The sequence below is a fragment of the Phaenicophaeus curvirostris genome, chromosome Z (assembly GCF_032191515.1).
Source record: "Phaenicophaeus curvirostris isolate KB17595 chromosome Z, BPBGC_Pcur_1.0, whole genome shotgun sequence".
NCBI classification, from domain to species: Eukaryota; Metazoa; Chordata; class Aves; order Cuculiformes; family Cuculidae; genus Phaenicophaeus; species Phaenicophaeus curvirostris.
The window spans coordinates 67,236,850-67,256,358 of NC_091431.1; the positions used below are offsets into that span (position 1 = coordinate 67,236,850).

Sequence of the window (19,509 nt, forward strand, 5' to 3'; positions counted from 1 at the left end):
CTAAAGCAATAAGAAAACCCTACATATACAAAGTGCTACACAAGCCACTGTTTCATTATCACACGTTCAAGCGAACCAGTTAAAGGGGTCTTTTAAACTGTTTTTTAATATGGCTGCTAACCACTTCCCCTTTCAGCAAATACAAAAACATAGTAAAGAATTCCTGAGAATACTCTGCCAAAACCATACCTGTCAGTCTGATCTCCAACACTGTAAGCTATTTGATATTCCTGGCCTAAGGAACTGCTATGACAGCAAATTTTCTCCCTGCTTTAGTGTAATGCGGAAATCACCAGCTAACTCACACAAGCGTTCTCCAGTTTGGAAGCAAAATGGATACATTTCAGATAAACCTGCTGGTTATGAATGAGGAACCATTTTGAAACCGAATGGAACTTAAGTTTTTGTGGTCACACAAATGATACTTAAGTAATTTTAAGACTTTTAAGTCCAAAGCTTTCAAGCAGTACAGCAATAGTAATGATACAACACTATGAGCAAACTGCACTTGGCACAACCAGCACTTCTTGTGCAACAAATAAGAGCTGCATTTCTAGATGCCACTAATTACCAGAACTTAAGCTTCAACTGCCAGTTACTCTCATGACAGGAGGCCATTCAAACTGACAGGCTTAGGCACAGTTACAGCTGTACACTAGGAATACCCTGCCAGACAGGAAAAGGATTCCTTTCTTTCCACCCACACCTTACATTCCCGCCTTCATCTCCATCCAGACATAGTTCGGAGCAGCCAGCTTCAGCTGTGCCCTGCCTGAGCTGAGGGCTTTGACGTGATGCTCTCCAGAGGCCCCTTCCAACCCCAACCATTCTGTGAACCAACAACACTCCTCCAACCTCCAATAGGCAGCTCACAACAAGTACAAGTCATGCATCAACTGTGTTGACCATTCATCAGCTGGCCAGAGACACCGAGCTGAAGGCAGCTGATAGACTACAGGCTTTACAATAAGCCAAAATTCACCAAGAGAGATAAATTCTTAACAGCCCTGTGGACTGAAACAATTACCCTGCTGATTTCTCAAGACATAATAAGCCAAGGAAGTTGCTCCACAACTCCTCAGTAGTGTGACAGTGCCAGTGCTGTCATTAAGGCAGAGAAGCTAACTATCCAGCCTATGGCACCATTTGATGTGATTTTGTTCTTTTGAAGCCGGAAGCATGTTCCACTGCACTGTGCTGTTCTGAGAAATATTTAAGACTGGTTGAATACTAGCTCCAAGCAGTGTCTTTGCTAGTCTGGCTTTGAAAGCAGAAGAGAGAAATAAAACCAGACTCAAGACAAGTAGTTCAGACAGACCTTTCACAGACAGAAGAGCTGGCAGCTAGCTAACAAAGCAATTGTCTTGCAGCAGCACCACTGCGCCACAGCAAAGGAGACCATCTGAAAATTAAGCTTTTGATAGCCCACTTTAATCAATCCTTAACCAAGCATTTAAGTGAAGCATTTCTTATTCTGTGCTTCAGCTTTACACTTGCAAGACTGAACAAAAAGCTCAAGGAAAACGGGAATTCCCCAAGACCTTCTTATCTGAAAGATTATCCAGGAAGGTCAAGGCTGAGTTTCTAAAAGCAGAAGTTTCTAAAGCTTGAAAAATCATGTTAGAAACATCCCATGAACCTCCCAGTACTGCCTTCAATAATTACCAATTCGAAGAAGTTACATTACACAGAAACAAATTTAACATTCCACAGAAATATTAATCATCTCAACCTATACCCCATTTTCCAAGAGACAGGCACATATACAGGCGCAAATGATTTCATGGCATCAATCATCTGCATGACACTAAGCATCTCAAAGATAGAATATTACATTCTCTTCCACACTTGCCTGCTGAACCAGAACAGTCCAATTTAGGAAAAAAAAATCACTGCTGAGCAAAAAGTAAGCACAGCTGAATGATATATTGAAAGCTTCACCTTCAATTTTAGTTGTCTTGTGACTTCCACAGAAAGAAGCTACAGATCTAGCATCCCCTTCAGCAAACACTGGGTCAGTATCACAACTGCCGTTCAGCTTTGATTTTGAAGGGCAAAGCAAGGGATGGGGAAGGGGAAATTCTGCCATAAAGGAGCAGTGAACAACCACAGGCTGAATTTCAGTTTAACCAGAGAACAGGCACAGCATCAGCAAGCAACTACGCAAAAAGGAAGCCAAAGCGCTTCACCCCTAACAAAAAGCTACTCAGAGGCTAAACAGATCAGTCTCTATGGACTGCCTGGGCTGGGACATCAGTCAGCAGCACAAGTAGGATTCATCCTGTTGCAAAGACAAGGATGACAAGTTTCACTTACCATGAGAGTCGGACCCCAACTTCTTAGAAGCCATTTAGAACCTGAAAAACATTTGGAAACAGCTTTAACAACTTTATACGTGCAGCACAGCATAAATCTACGCAGTTGTAGAGAGTCTTATCTCTACATTATGGGAAATATTAGAGACACTCGATGTTTATCCTGCTCCCCAGAGAGATAAACTTTGTTCATAGGTTTGAGAATTGACTGAGCAGACAAGTTAATTACCCCAAGGTCTGACAACCTAAATGACAAAATGAAAAAGAAAAAACACAGTCAAGCAGCAGCCAGGTTGATCAGGAAGGCAGAGAGCTCCTGATCACAGTGCTTAGAGGCCGCTCTGCCAGGGAGCACACCCTGCTTCCCCTGGCATTAAGAACAGCCCTTCCTACTGGAAATGCCACACTGATCCTCTTCAGCTTAATCCTTGCTGCTCTAAAAAGGAATACTATCACATCGGGTACGCAGCCAGTTAGCCAACATGGCACTTGTCCAGACCCACTGGTAATGTGAATATTGGATAACAATACAGGTACACAATAACTGCATCATCAGGAAGATATTTCCATATATGCACAATACCATAACAGTGCTCATCCACAGAATTTTACTAACAGCTCCTAAAATTTGGATGCAAATCCTACACAGACAAAACGTTAAGGACAGAAGTGCCTCGCCACCTCTTAACACAAAGCAGGCCTGTCCTGAGGGAAAAAAAGAGAGGTTAAAGATAGAATTAGCAAACTAGTTGTTAGCTAAATGCTTGCTCCAGGATGCTTCTTGGTTCTTTTGCTAGATTATAAGTGCATCACAAGATCTGTATCAAGAAACCACAGCATAATTCTTGGAATAACTGAATTTGTAAGTCTTCCTTTGACATTATACATGACAAAGGATCAGAGCTGCCCTTTGTTTCTGAAGTCCTCCAGCTCACAGACTGCAATCCCCAAAAGCTGTTCTTCACCCCCACCAGCAGCAGACAGCACTCGAACATAACTTGGAGCAGATCAACATCCACACCCATCATTCCTTAACTGAGGTCTAACTCTTAGCCTCACTGTTTCCATTGTGGATTGCAACTGCAAATTTTAACTGAAAGGAAGTGTGTCATAAGGTGATGATTACACAGGCAGCCTAGCTATTCCTCCTGGCAGCTCCTGACATGACTGGGGTCAGGAAGAGCCAGTTTCAAGTATTTCAGGAGAGTGCCTTTTGCTGTGCAAAGGCTCCTTTCAACGTTATGTTGAAATATATAGGTGAACCAACACTACTGGCAAATGGGAATTCAACACTGCCAGAGCCAAAGCTGAATGAAGGAGATGACCTGGGTGCCACCAGACTTCAGGAAACAGAGCAAGCATGTGCTAGGTAACATGGAAGTGAGTCACGCCAGGTAATACTAAGGAAACCTTATACATAAAAGCTGTGTATCATTCTGGTCAATGTTTGTCAGGCTTTTCTCAGCACATCTCACCATCTCTTTCAACGCTGGTGTTACATCCAAACCACCCCACTAAGCCAGAGAACCGGTTTGATACAAGTTGGCAACTGCTTCGCAGAAGCAAATAAAACATTGTGGTTTCAAAGGCGGAAGAAAAAGGAGGTGAACCAGTGCTGAGCCTGCCATCTCAAGAAGGCTGCAGAGGGTGAAGCTGCAAGACTACCTGGTACAGCTGCACATCAACTACTAGCACTGAATGGGCTTTACTGGTCCCACTACCACAGAGATGGAGGCCAGACTGCAGACTACAGCACACAGAATAGGCTGCACATGTCAGATCCAGACAGTCAGGCAAGCTCTTTTGTTGCTAGTTCTTCTGTACTGCAGTAGCAATTAAGATGACAAATTTGATTCATTATTATTGAAAAAGTCAAGACATGAGTGAAATCATACACCCTTCACAAGCCTCACCAGTTGTCTGCGTGTCACTAGAGACTAAGGCATCCCCTGCAAGCGTGTACTACAGATGCCCATCATCCACCCCTACTACAGCAGTGGAGCTGACCTAGGGACAAGGCGATTACACTTCCATTGGTTTCTCTGAGTTGTTCTTTCCTCTTGTTACTATCTCAGACTGAAAAGCAAGCAGCCCTTTTCTATAGGGATTTAAAACTGGTGAGAGGAAAAAACTACTTTACTTTTGCAACTCAGCTGAAAAGGAAGTTCTTTTTCAACACACAGCACGCAGGCTCTCCCCCATGCACTGTAAGTGTGCGCTTACTCAGATGCCGTTACTGCAGAAGGCACTGTCAGCAAACAGAACTGTTAAGCACCACACACAGTAACACAGGCTGCCAGGCACATTTCATCACCTCCTCTCCAAAGAGGGTTTAATTAAAATAGTGTCTTCTGACTAATCAGATTTGTTAGGCTATTCAGGGACCACTGTTACAAGCATCTTGCTCTTGCTCTGTCCTACCAGCTGGACAAAAATACCTGCAGCCAGTTAGACGGTGACTACGGTTGCTGCTGCACTGCTAGACCTGAGCTGTATTTGCTTACTCAAAGCCACATCACTGCACAGTACATGTATGCTTAGTCACTGCCTTTTTAGACATTTAAAGGACTTGCTCCCAAAGCCTGTCTCTAAACCACCTAACAGACGATTGCAGCCCCATCACTGCTCCGTTTATCGCCACACTCCAGAACAGGATGCTGAAGGACAGCTGTGGGAACAGCACATGACCGGTTTTGGTCTGATGCTTTTCTGCATTTTACCTTGACAAATAAAACACTCCTCTGCATGTGAAGTTTTTCAACACCTTTCCTGGGTGAGGGAAACAAGCGAGTTGCACAGTATTGCAAGGTTTTCTTACAGTCACCCACACACTCTCTTCTGTAAGCACAGACCTCCTTAGCGCTTTCCCTTATTCTTGGTTCTGCTGTGAAGTTGCAGTAGTTCTTTAATATTTCGATGTTCCTTCATCTCTTTTTTCCCAGAAGTTTCTTCCAAAAGAGTTCTGACTGGTAAAGTTGGAACACATCCTGCTACTAACTAGCCCTTTGAAGAGATCAGGGCTACAAGCACCTAGAAGTTAAGCAACTTCAACATCAGCTGAAGCAACCTCCTGTGACCTCTTCCCTTCCCCTCTATATGCTCATTTCAGCTTAACTGCACTGAGGCAACGGATCAACAGTGTTAAACCCAGCCAGCCAGGGGAACACAGCAGAAAGGAACCCCAGGTAAGGGCAGAGGGCCTCAGAGTGATCACAGAAGGGGAGGGAGGGCACAGGGAAACAACCACCACAACAAGAGCAACACAAAAGAGGCAGAACCAGAAGTGACAAAACAAAGTTGATGACAAACAACTGGCACAGAGGTAGATGACAAGCTGGAAAAGCTTGGAGGGAGAGCACAGAGATGACCAAGACAGTCCACCTGCCACGTCACCACTAAAACCCGCATGACTACTTAGCTGTTCTGCTAGACAACAAGGAGAGCCCTGACAAGTGCAGCTTGGTGAACCAAGCCATACCAAAGGGCCTGTCTCATCAGAAGACGAGAAAAATACAGTTACAACTAGGAGTGACTCATGGGGAGTTGCTGCAAAATTGGGGTGGTTCATAATTATTATTTCCATGTTCCATCTATCACTGTTTTCACTGAAGTTTCTTCTCAGAGTTCTGACTGGCCAAGCTGGAAGCATCCTACCACTAATGGTACCTGGAACTGCATTCTCTGATAACACAAAGCAATTTAATTACTTGTCAAGAACTAGTCTTTCGTTCCTATTTCCCTCATTTCAAGGTGCACGTATGCTTTGATTCCAGATCACAAGAACTCTGTAGTAACTCCCACCTAAGAATCAGATAAATGATAAATGTACTTATTACGGGTAAGAGGAAACCAAAATGCCTCAAGATATCAGCTATAACCAACTCAGCTTATTTATGATTTACAGATAAGAGACTTGATCTGACAGCTTCCATTTTGCCTGCTAACATACATTGTGTAGTCTAAGTACACAGAACCGAGGGTGCATCCACTCATTCTGGAAACTACAAAAAACAACTTCAAAGAGAAGATCATTTTTTGCTGCCTGTATTACATTTATGAGCTACTACTGGTTTTACACCAAGAAACAGTGAAAAGCAGTTTGATTCAAGTGATTGATTTCTAGTGATTCACAGGTATTCCAGATTTAGACAGCATTCCAAGTTTTCGCTGTAACTACTTGTTTCAGTGAAAGTGAAAGGCTATAACTAAACTCGGGACTCCGTATATAGCCTCATATAACAATAGAAGCAGACAGCACCCGTGGCTAAAATAAAACAGAAGTTACCATTCTCATATCAAAGCTTCCCACCTAAGTGTTCAATTATTCCTACAAAACTGTGGTCTCTTACATTGACTGACAGTAAAAAGCCGATCACAGAAATTTACTACAGCACAAAACAGCTTCTGTTTTCATATAATGCACTCTCTAAGTAGATGACATCAACCCAAAATCTGCAGGAAATGCTTCTGCTTTGTACCTCTAACAGTTTTGCAAACAATGAGCACAGTCATTTGCATGGAGATGCTGTGCTGAGCCACTTTAGCAGTTCTTTGGATAAAGTCACTGTAAAACCAGATTTGAGGTGTTGCAACTGCACAACCTGTGGGGAGGGAAAAGAAAAAACGAAAACCCATACCTTTCATTAATCTTAATAGAAAAAATAAAGTTCAAAGTACATCTACAATAATCCTTTTTAAGTGCCACTGTTATCCAGGAGATAATGTACATGAAGATTCTCAGTCTCTTAAGGTAGCCAAGAAGAAACCAGACCCTCCTTGAAGTAAATACAGGTATGGAGTCTCCAGTTAATGTCTGCTGGTTAAAACAAATCTAATGTCCTGACTTCATCTCACAGGATACAAGGACAAGCAGTAACCCTACATCTAACCAAGCACAGAGGGGGGTTTGCACTGTTGGCAGGGGCGGAGGGAGGGTGAGACGTGATACCTCTGCTGCATCTGCACCCCAGGATTCCACAATCCAAGCGACTGTGACTAGAGGTCAAAATTTTGAAGGATATCTTATAAACCCCGTTTGTTATTTCCAGTGCAATGACTGTGGGGCAGATGCATGTGAACCAACACAATGGCACTTTTAATAACATTTCCAGAATACATAAGAGGGGAGAACAGGGAGACAAGAGCCCCTGAAGAGTAGGCCTGTGTGCATATCTGGATTATCTGACAACACTTTTTAGCGACAGCAATAACATTTAATATGGAGCTTTACATGCAGACACTGGATGGCATCCTCATAGCAGTGATAAACATTAGGAAAAAATCAATTATTCACATTGCACTGTTGCTTAATGCAACACAGTGGGCAATTAGACCTTCTGCTCCAGTAACATTTCAATGAACAGGAAGTTAAAGCAAAAGACAGCTCTTCCACACAGTGAGAAACACGGCACCTGCTGTCCTGTATGGATTCACTGCGCCTTAACATTAGATAACTGTAGTTAGACAGCTATTCCCACGTCACATCCCATTTCACTCATTAAAGACACAAAAGCATGTACTATTTGAACTGGCTAAGGATGTCAGGCTCCTGACTGGTAAAACACAGCTCTATCTCTCCTTTAAGATCCTAACTGTGCACGGGGAACATAAGGTGATTTTCCATACACTGCACCCAGAAAGAAGGGAAGACCCTACAGCAGCTGAGGAATTGCAGCACACTAACACATCAGTTTTTCAGCCACTGAGCAGCCACACAGCTTTTGAATGACACTGAAGCTTAAACACCACACAAGGCTCTAGAATTACACATTTAACAGGCAAGAGCACAGGAAGACTGAAAGTTATTTATATAGACAGTCCTGTGGTCAAGCAGACCAGTGCAAGATTTCCCCTCGGTCAGAGACTAACATTCCAAACACAGGGATAGCAGATGCACCTATTCTAAATACACATTCAACTGCTGCAGCAAACAGGTGACCTATTTAAAATGGACTCTTCAAAAAACGAGTCTTGTCACAAGAGAAAACCATCTGCAACTAATACCTAAAGCTGGTCTGACTTCTAAACTCAAACAAGGGCACACACCGGGTTCAGTCAACAGTAAGAGCAGATGTGGATTTTAAACAGTGGTAGCTACTAGTGCCTGTTACCAGAGTTATTTAAAGACCCATCTAAAAAGAAGAGCAAAAGAAAAAAGAAATATATGTGTTTACATCTCTTTGCTTCTTCAGTTCAGCTTCTCTGATCTGAAAGCTATACCACCATCAAGAAAAGATTTTAGAAAAAGGAATATCACTTCCCCTCCTTGAGGCCCAACACAAACAAGACAAGCATTTGCATGATAAAACACAGCAGAAAATATAAATTGGCCATGCAACTCCAATATTGTAGGGGAAAAGTGAGAAAAGATCCAGCACTCATACCATCAATGGGGGCTACAATTATCTGACACTGCAGCAAAGAAACAAGCCCCACATTTGGAGAGCAGAGCAACTGCTTTTAACTACTATTTGCCCACATCCAAAATTTAGATAGCAAATTCCTAGCACTTCTGAGAGCTTAAGAAACAATCAGATAGACTGCATTTAGTAACTATTAACAAATACAGCTACTTCAGCTTCATTAGCACAAGACTTCATACTACTATGAATTAGTCCAGCTTTTCTGGAACAATAACAGAAATCTGTAGCTGGCTAGAGAAATCTGTGAGCTCTAGAACAAAATAGGCCACTTATTCTCTTATTTTGGTAAAGATGCACGAATAAACAGAGGAATATCCAGCATGTTTAAAATGCAGCCTGGAACCCAGAGCAGCATAAGCTACATAAAACGCTCCTCTATTTGTTGCAGTGACACTTCAGAACGTAACAACCCGAACTGGAAGAGTTTGAATATTAGTAATACTTCAGAGTTGCCCCAGTTACAGATGAGGAGAGCTAGATAAACACTCCCAAAATGTTGCCATCATAACAGAGTAAGCCAGCTTCTGCCATCAAAATGCAGCCTTTTTAATCCAAAAATAAGTGCACCGACAATGTTTCAAGCTTTTTCTTCTTCTGATCTTCGACCAACAGGGATGCGCAGGTGCCTTATCTTGTATTATCTAGAAAGAATTTCAACTTTGTTGACCACAGCAGGACCTACTCCCAAAACTGACACAAGAACTCATACTATTCTACTGCAGAAAGCAAATTGCATTCTTTTGATAAGTATTAATTAACCAGAACATAATGCACTTTAACATACTATAGCAATTACTAACTCTACTTAAAACACATATTTCAAAGAAAGCTATAGAACTGTCACCTTTCCCCTGTCTGAGCTCACTATGGCACTATAGTTATGACCTTGGTTAGAAATTTGGTGAAATACAGGTGTTAACAGAATTACTTTAACAAAGCAGACAAAAACCACCTAGTAATAAATCAACTTGGCCAGAAATTTTCAAATGGAAAAATAAGACCTGTCAGCAGGTCAAATAGCACTTGCCACGTCACATATTTCAACTCAGCCAAAACACCTGCCTACTGCACTGTACAAAAATAATGGGACCAGTGTCAGACTACTACAGATTCTTCAATTTTTCCTCTAATACATGGGTCACGTGCACCACCCACTCTCACCACATACTTAGTATTTTCTCAGCAAAACTCAGTACGGTACTGAGGGAAATTACAGCCTGTTAAATTGACTATACCACCTACAAACAACTCTGTCCTGCAGCAAGGAGGCTAAAACCTTGAACTCTGCATGGGAGCCACTGCCTCAAATCCAGATTGCATTCTCAGTCCAAGCAGTTTAAATGCACATAAGACCACCAACAGCCTTCCTGTGCTCCTACAGGATCTCTACCATAATCTGGTTAAAACTGCTGAACTCTTCCAGCCATGTGACATCCTGGGTTTCCACTAACATACCTCATTTCTCTCAACTAAAAGAGCTGCATTCTGAGAATACAAGTTTCCCACAAATTCCCTTAAGTTAGAAGTCTCCAGTCATGGAATGGAAAGGGTTGGAAAGGACCTTCAGAGACCATATAGTCCAAACCACCTGCCACAGCAGGGACATCTTCCACTGGATCAGGTTGCCAAAAACTCCATTCAATCTGGCTTTCCAGCAATGGGGCATCCGCAACTTCTCTTCACAGCCTGTGCCATGCTTCACCACCCTCATCACAAAAAAATTTCTTCCTTACGTCAAAGCTAAATCTATCCTCTTTCACTTGAATCTCTGTGTTGCCTGTGTTCCAGGAAACGCCCCTATTTACCATAGTTTACTCCTTCACCAAATATATGCACTGAGATAGATGAAAGTAGAAGTTCTCAAAACTTCCTACTACCGAAGCACCTAACAGCTGATCATAGAGTACCTGAAAAAGCATGCCCACCAAAATGCTTGCGTACCAAGCAACAACATAAAACACCATCTCAAGCATTCAAAACGGACCTCATGAGCCTGGTTCACCTTTGTCTTGGCAGCACTAATGTGAGAAATGTGAATTCTATCTTAGGCACTACAGATGTGACATCCTGCACACATTTTCTTGACCTTTTTTGGGGAGTTTATGCACTTTCTTCCACCCATCAACAAGCCATTGGTACAGTTTCGGCTTCAATGCTAGCTCATTTTGCCATTAATTCACGTGTTGCTCCAAATAAGCCATGAGGCACCTGTCTTCATCCAACCCTTCCCATCAATGCTGACAGGAGAAAATAAGTATATATAGAAACAGGTCTGAAAAGATCTCAGGTTTTGTTGCACTGACAGATAAAACATACATTTTAGGAAAATACTAACCTCATGACTGCTTTTACAGTCACTTCAACTATTATTATCTGTTCAGACCTGAGTTCTCAGCAGGGACACATGCCTTCCCAGCCTAACTCAACAGAACAAAGGAATCAAATTGAAATAAAAAAGTGAATTAAGCTAATAAAAATATAGTCCCATTGCAGTAAAGCCTACGTAAGAAGCAACCTTGTTTCATTTCCAAATGGAGTACCAGTTAAACCTGCTTTGATGTTTTTCCACCCTGTCCAAACAGGAGTGCAGGAGTGCATTTAAAAGACTATTGAGATGGGAAATACTACCAGTAGCCAACAGTGAATTAAATTCCACTACCAGAAGTCATATTTTAAATGAGAAAGATCCATTAATTTTAATTAAACATAGAACTGGTGCATAACAGAACATAAAAAGCAGAAAACTGTTTTAAAATATAAAACTTTCAATAGTTTTAAACACTTTTAAAGACCTTAATTATTTCTTGGAAAGGCCAGTTAGCTTTAGAGAAGACTAAATCTAACAGCAAAGATTCAGTTCTTCTCTTTAAAAACACACAGGAACAGAAGTATCACTACCAACTACCAAAAAGTATATACCTGACACATTAAATCAGCAGCAGAAACCTGAGCTGGCTCAGCAAAGTGGCAGCACCCACACTTATGGGATTGAATTCACTGGGAACACAGGAAGTTAAGTTGTCTTGAGCAAGCTTATCTAGCATAGAAAAGTACAAATCTGTCTTTGTGCAGAGAAGACAAACTGAGGCTGCCCTCAGCTACAGTAGACATATCACAAAAATTTAACACAGTAAGTAACACAGTAAGTGCTGCTCACTGTGTCACTCATTGGAGAACTTCAGCGGCCTAAAACACTTGAAGGCAGAATGTTCCAGTCCTGAGTGGAAATATCCTCCTTGCAATCTCTTGATTTTGGAGTTCTCAAACAAATGCCCCTCTACTTAGGGTGGCTTAAACAGAAATACGGTTCTGCCTATAGTCCAACAACAGACTGAAAAGTTCAGGAATAAAGTAACAAGTACCATGGAAAAAAGCAGAGGAAAAAAAGCAGAGAATCAGTAGATCTGTTAAAAGAGGTGGATTCTACACATGCAGCTGCCACAGCTAAGGTTGCTAGCAGTGAAGATACACAAACACACAGACAACCCTGATCCTTCCAGAAGGAAAGCAGAGCAACTACCCAATGCCAAAATGTAACTTTCAAGGCTGCTCCAGTTGCTGCACTCACGTTTACAAACTGCTGCAGAAAGCCTTCCCATTCCTCCCTCTCTGTGGTGCAGCTACGTTCATACAAGATACTCAGTAGATACCTACAATTTCTGCCCCCACCTACCATAACAATTGTTTCCATATAAAATGAGTTTCAAGATTTAAATTTCCTCACTTGCAACAACGTGAAAATGCCCGTGTTCCCTCTGCCTGCAACAGCAATTCAAGTTGCCTTCCCAGCACTACAATCCTATGCTCGCAGTTAATGTTTGCAGTTTAAGGACCCATGTAGACTGGCAGCTGCACTTCCCCACAAACACGAATGATCTGTCACAAGCGCACAGAGCAAAGTCCAGAACCTCACGGGGTTCTGGGAGGGACAGACACACACAATTACATGTTCTGTGCCGAAGCTGAGTGGAAATTATCCATAGCCATAGAAAGACACCACTCCCTGATGAAATCCCTGATGGAAGACTACAGGATATTCACACAGCCGAGAACTGAATGCCCTCACACACACACTTTTCTCTCATAGCCTTTTCCCTGAGCGGAAAGTATATCTGCCAAAAACCCCTCTACCCTCAGCACCACCTTGTTCTTGTACAAGACTGCAAAATAGCTATTGAAGCACTTCACCAGCAGTGAAACTATCCCTCTTTTACAGATGTGAGGAACAGGACACAAAGCTGAAGTAGTCTGCCCACAGCCAGACAGCTCAGCCAGCAAAGCAGTCAGAACAGAACCTGTACTTCCACAATCCCAAAATCCACAGCTATCCCAGGAATCTCGCTGCAATCCGACAAGTCTGGATCAATATCTTCGTCCCCCAAAGAGTCTTCCCTATCAAATCACTCCTGTTCAGCTTTTCACCTTACTATAAAAGCCTTAGGGATGTTCTCCTGGACTGAAAATACAAAACTGGATTTAGTCCAAACTTGATTTCTAAGTTATAGCTTCAAATACACTGAAATCTACATTTCTGTTACACACTGCATCTCCTGTCCTGCCCAGTGGTATCTACTTTTTCTGCACATTAGAATTTTTTTCTGTAGCTACAGTAAAAAATGCAACCCCTGAAACACTTAAAGCAATGAATAACTAAACAGAAGCAGCTCATTTTCCTTGCAAAAGCAGCCTTCAGAGATGCATTTCATGGACAAATCGGACTCAGCTTCAGCGGTCTAGTCTTCCTTCTCTTTGATAACTAGACCCAAGTAGGTTGCTGGACGAGTTTGCCCCATGACCTCACGTGTAGTTATATTCCCAGCTCCTCTCCTCCAAATGCCTCACAGACTGGCAGCAACATGGGACTGCTGTCAGTAAAGACATGGGTCTCATAGGGCCATCACTGCTGTGACAAAGGAAAAGGCAGCAAGATTACTTTTTTTTTTTTTAAAAAAAAAAAGGAAAGTGGAAAGATGATGGGTTGGACATTCCTTAGCTGAGATACTAGATTTTCTGCTGTAACTCGAGAATCAGTCTCAGCATGCCTCTTCTATAACCCACGTCTGATTCAACCCAGATTCCATCGGCAAATAAATCCAGTGCTGCCTAATAACAGAACAGGAGCATGATATTTACATTCCTGCAGTAACCTCAAATTACAGGAGAACTACACCTTGAAGAAGGTTTGTAGCAAAATAGGTACACAACTTCTACCCCTTCAATATGGGAGAGGAGACCTTTATGATACTCGCCAGAATCGATCTATCTAGGGTACAAGAGGATCCCTGAACCAAATACTGGTGTATTTCAAGCGTTCACCTCCTTGGAAGAAAGGAGAAAAGCCAGTGAGGTAGAAGACAGAACTTCTTCAGTCCAATATCCTAACACATGCAGAACGCCCCAGGAGACAGGCAAGCCTTCAGAACCGCATACTACTTTCATACGCAAAGTGGAAGCTCCAATGTGAAAAGAATAGTCATGTCACACACACAGATGTGACAGCCATTGTCAACCACGTGTGTTTCCAGAGTTCATCCCCAGCTTCAAACACAGCTGAGACCACAAGCCACTCGTGCCACATTCAGCTTCATCTACCTTCACTTAACCTGCATCTCACAATACACTTGTTGATTCTTCATGCTGTATTTTTTTTTCCAGTTGAAGATCTTCATGCAATGGAGGAATGGGAGTCCTGGAATGCACCTCCCCCTCCACCCTTCAAAGTCTGAGACTTCAGATTATAATGGTAACACAAACAGTTGGCTGACTAAAACTTGATAAACAATTTTCTTAACCAAAGATTTTCTTTAAATTACTCCTCAGAACAGTGTCTAGAAGACAATACCCCACGATAGTTACACACTTAGTGGTAAAGGTAATTGCCGGTACAGAGCCCCAACAGCCAGTAACCACTGACAGAATTACTACTTGATTAAGAATAAATCTAGGTTTCTAAGGAGATTACAAATCTAAGAGACATGTAATATAGAAATCTCTCTCCTCTAAATCTTTATGGCTCATTACCTACCTTGACTGCAGAGTTAGGTTACAGTACCATAATTTAAATATCCAACTTTATTACCAAAACCCCAATTAATAACCCAATTAATACCTAGTTTAGGGGATATAATCACTTGTTTCCTGTCTTCCCAATAAAGGGCCTAAAAGGTCTTGAAGAAAAGCACAATAAAACCCTTCCTTTTTGTACTGTTACAAACACAGCAAACAAAATGAAACTCAATCTTTCAGCTTATTTCTACCAAGCCGTCAAACAGCTTGGCAACAAACTGCTTGCGGTGACCTAATACTTAGCTAAAAGATTAAGAACACATTCTTTTCTCAGAGGGTATGCAGTACAAAGATCTTATGCCCTTTTTCATCACATACAATTTTAGTTTAATTTATTAATAGTGATTTTATTCATTTAACCTCCTTTCCCTACTACATGTACCTACTATATTCCCATTGGAAATTACTGTACATTACTGTGCATGGATACCACGTGACAGCATTAGTCAATTGGGTGGAACCCAGAGCAGCTTTGCTGTGTCAGAAAAGGAAATATAGATGCTTTACCAATTAACTTTCAGAGTGTTTATACATGAGGAATCTAGTTTTATTTTAGAGTTCAGAACTGATGGGGCAAATCAAGTTGGACACACAGGCACATCTCTAGATAAGCCCACTGCTAACACTTGACAACACAACTGGTAACAAGCATACTCTTAGAAATCCAACCTCCCAGACTCTGGGAATACATCTTAAGTCATTTCAGTCATGGCTTCATCTGTTGCTAACCCAGCAATGTCACACAGTGCAAGGACAAACGTGCACGCTAGGGAACTGCTAATATCAAATCTTTCTCATAACCTCGTAGAAATGCTGATCTCCAGCAACACACACCAGAACAACTAGGAGCTCATAACTCTTTATTACCAGTTTCCACGACATCAGCTACCAAGAGCTTGGCAGTTTTAGTATATTCCTATTCAGATCGTCTCCCAGATGAGGAACTGACTGCTTCCTGGATAGGACTCACCTTCTTCTCGTTTCCTTATTGCAAACGTGACCCTGACTGTTAGAAACGGTCTAACAGTTTCTGACACAAAACACAGCCGAGGAAACACGAGCTCTGGATTTCCATTTGAGCCTGGTCAGTTAGTTAGAAGCTGTTAAGTTACAAATGCAACGTGGTACTTCGAACCCATCTGCTTTTTCTTAGGAAAGAAGATTTAAACCTAAGTGAGAGAAATTACACTCTCTTCCCTCCTTGATATCCTTCTGCATTTCAAGTACATCACAAACGTAACACTTTCTGAAAAGACCCCGTAGCCTTCCAAAGTGGAAAAAAGTCCAGATCAAGTATGGACATAAAAGCTGTTCTTTCAAAATTTCCCAAGTCTGGGAAAGATAGTGTATCTCAACATTCAAGAAAATGTCTTCCCCATGCAAGCAAGAATTTGGAAGATCGCTGATCACTTGAGAGGAAAAAACACTGATGCTCAGCTCCTCTTGGGAGAGCTCAACACAAGACTGCACTGACTATAAAAGGTCATTAGGGACACAACATGAGCTTATTCAAACCAAGCCAGAGGGTCAAAGCATTAAGCAATGCACTTGCATACCAGAGGATTACCCACCTAAGTAGTCAACATAGAAAAGCTGTGAGCTCAGGCTTGTATCCATCAAATGCAAACCTAGTGATCCACCGTAGACTGGTATGCGCCATAAAATCAATAGCATTGCCTTCCCAGGTATCAGACCAAGCAGGCACAACAGAAGGAAGAGAAGAAACCAACCTTTCATACATCCTGGAAGACCTATTTTTTCAAAGAAAGCTATTTATAACCCATAAACAACCCTTTTCTGCCCTCCTTCAAAACAATACGTTTCACAAACATCTTCCACAGCTTTTCTGTTACAGCTCCACCTTCATTACACTGACATTGGTCTGAATCAATTTCAAATAGATGGTAACAGATGAGGGTAGAGACCCCTGTGAAACAACAGCTGAAGCTCCAGAATTTATGACTGAAAAGATGCAGTGATTAGGTTAGAAACAAATGTCCTGTATAATAAGTAACACTAGATTTCTCATACATAATTTATCACAATATTGCAGCCAGCACCGACTGTAAAACCCAGGAACAAGCTGACATCAAAAACTTATGATATAGAGACTGGACATGGATAACAATATTGAATGGCCTCAATTTTTACCCCCTTAAGTTTGCAGAGGCATTAGGAAACCATAAGCTCATACAGTTAAAAAGAAGGAGGATGAGTCAGGTGATGCCTTCTATGGTCTTACAACACTTTTGCCATCAGGACCAGAGTAAACAGCTCTGGCTGCCAGCATAGTAGAATCGGATGAGGTGGTCTGTTGGATTGGTCTAGAAACCCTGACTCCTGTACTGCCAGTGGGAGACTTTTGACTCTAGGATAACACATATTGGGCACCACAGAACTCACGTGAACAATGGAGATGGAGGTCCTCCACGTTTTTGATTATTTTTCATCACTAAGATTTATCTATCCAACAACAAACTGTACAGTAAGTCACCCAGATGATCATTATATTCTCTACATTGATCAATATACTCTTAATAAATACTAGTTTAATTAATAAATTGAACTTCAATTTTCAGATTATTTTACTTCCCACATCCCATACCTGAGATTGCATTGGGTTTCCCTTTGAGGTTTCAGGTTACGTCCGTCTCAGCTTATGCAGAGTGTCTGATCTTAGCAGAAGCAACTTCTCTCACTCCTTTGTGCACTCACAGGGCAAAAAAACCCAAAACTATTGACCTTGCAGACCAAACACAGCTAGTGAGACAAGAAAAGTGCTGTCGCTTTCAGTTTTGAGACTAAAACCAAAAGTCCACAAACACCAAGTTTAAAGACCACATTTTCTCTTTCCCCACCTTCAGAATTAAGGTTTTGTCTAAAAGGTTTAAGACACCCAACTGTAATAGCAACCTACAGCACGACCACCACTTTTGAACCACCACTCTGCACATACAGAAAACTGAAGTCGTTACACAGTGGTGCTAGCAAGGTTCTGCTACCTAGAACCACCCAGCATACAGCCTTGAATACATCAATCTCATTGCTGAGCTGCGGTCACAGGTGCCATCTCACCCCATTCCCCTCCCCGTGGCTGGTAGAATGTGACACACACAGCTCTGCTCCGCACAGATAAAAGAAGAGAAGGTGGCCAAAACAGCTTCTTCCCCTCTCCTCTGAAAATGCTGTTGGAAGCAGAGATGCCACGTACACAGGGTCAACCCTAGGAAGCCAGCAATTGCAGGAGAGACTGCACAGGGGCAGGAAGTCCCGTGCTCCAAGGATGAAAGGGGAAGGAAGGAAATGAAAGGTTTGGCTGCTTACAGTTATTACCTCTCCCTCTTTTATCCTGAACATTCTAGAACACAGGTGGGGCAAGACTCCCACCACCAAGCTCCAACAAAAGCATCTTAACCCTGTAGCAGGCTGTGAGATATAGCATTCCCTCCATCAGCAGCACGGCCACAGAAGACATCACCAGTCACAACTCAGTTCCTCCTTAAGCCAGCCATACTGCCTTGTCACTTAGGAAAATCCCCACCTCAAAGTGCTCAGACTGGACATGAGTACATTTTTACTGAGTCCATGACAGCAGATACATTAGTCATACAGCCTAGTGCCAGAGTCCACCTGCTTATCGCTACTGTAATGAGGCAGCATAAAATATGGTAAGATTTCAGCAAGACTACTTTTATATATTATTTAGAATTTTAAAATAACACAGGGAATAAAACCATTCAATAAGTCGTCCCTACTCATGGCAGGAGAGTTGGAATTGGATGACCTTTAATGTCCCTTCCAACCCAAACCATTCTATGATACTATGATTACTCATTTTCATCTATTGCATTTCCTTTACTAATGATATACAAAGCAATCCTAACTTACTCTTTATAGACTTTGAGCTATCAAAACTCAGGAAGTCCGTTTCTGAGTTATAGTAAATAGCTTCATAAAATGTTTTACTTCTAGCAACCACTGAGCTAAAAAGAACACAAAGCATTATCAGGAATTAAGAGCTACAAGACCGAAGCATTCTCACACCAGTGCATACACCCATGGTATGCCTACATCTCAAATGCAGAGAGAGATATGAACCTTTTCTCCATTTCAAAAAGCAGAAAAGCTAACTTGGAAAGATCCAGAAATAGGTAATAAGCATAAACTTAGCTGTGGAGGGCCACAGCCTATGAGGTAAAGAAGGCCGAGTGTTTGCCAGGCCACACCTGGAGTTCTGCATCCAGTTTTGATCCTCGCTATAGAGAACAATGTGGACAAGCTGGAGAAAGTCCAGAGAAGAGCCACCAAGATTATCAGAGGACAAGAAAACCTTCCCTACAAAATAAGGCTGAGAGAACAAAATCAGGCTTGAGAGCAGAAGACTCAGGGAAGACCTTAGTACGATGTCCTAGTGCATAAAGGGTGTCTGCCAGGAGGATGGAGACTGCCTTTTTCCATGGAAAAGACAAAGGGTAATAGGCATAAGTTGCTCCTGGGGATATTCCGATTGGATTCCAGAAGAAATTTTTTCCCCATGAGAACAGTTAAACATTGGAATAATCTCCCCAGTGAAGTGGTAGATTCCTCTACACTGGACACTTCTAAGGCTCAGGCTGATAGGGTGCCAGGCCATCTCATTTAAACTATACATCATGTAAAATGCTGGACTAGATGATCCCTAAGGTCACTTCCAACCTGTCATTCTG

General features: G+C 42.0%; 2 protein-coding genes across 9 annotated transcripts in view; one reads left to right on the forward strand and one right to left on the reverse strand.

The window, feature by feature from the left end:
• UBAP2 (ubiquitin associated protein 2) overlaps positions 1-19,509 on the forward strand; it is a 365,909-nt gene that overhangs the window by 167,594 nt on the left and 178,806 nt on the right. The window lies entirely within an intron of this gene.
• The window catches only part of UBAP1 (ubiquitin associated protein 1), a 35,675-nt gene that overhangs the window by 15,264 nt on the left and 902 nt on the right, over positions 1-19,509 (reverse strand). For all 3 annotated transcript variants that reach the window (XM_069880934.1, XM_069880933.1, XM_069880932.1), the window contains exon 2: positions 2,317-2,357. In XM_069880934.1, coding sequence (XP_069737035.1) covers positions 2,317-2,350 — 34 coding nt within the window. In that variant the 5' untranslated portion in view covers positions 2,351-2,357. The remainder of the gene's footprint in view (positions 1-2,316; positions 2,358-19,509) is intronic.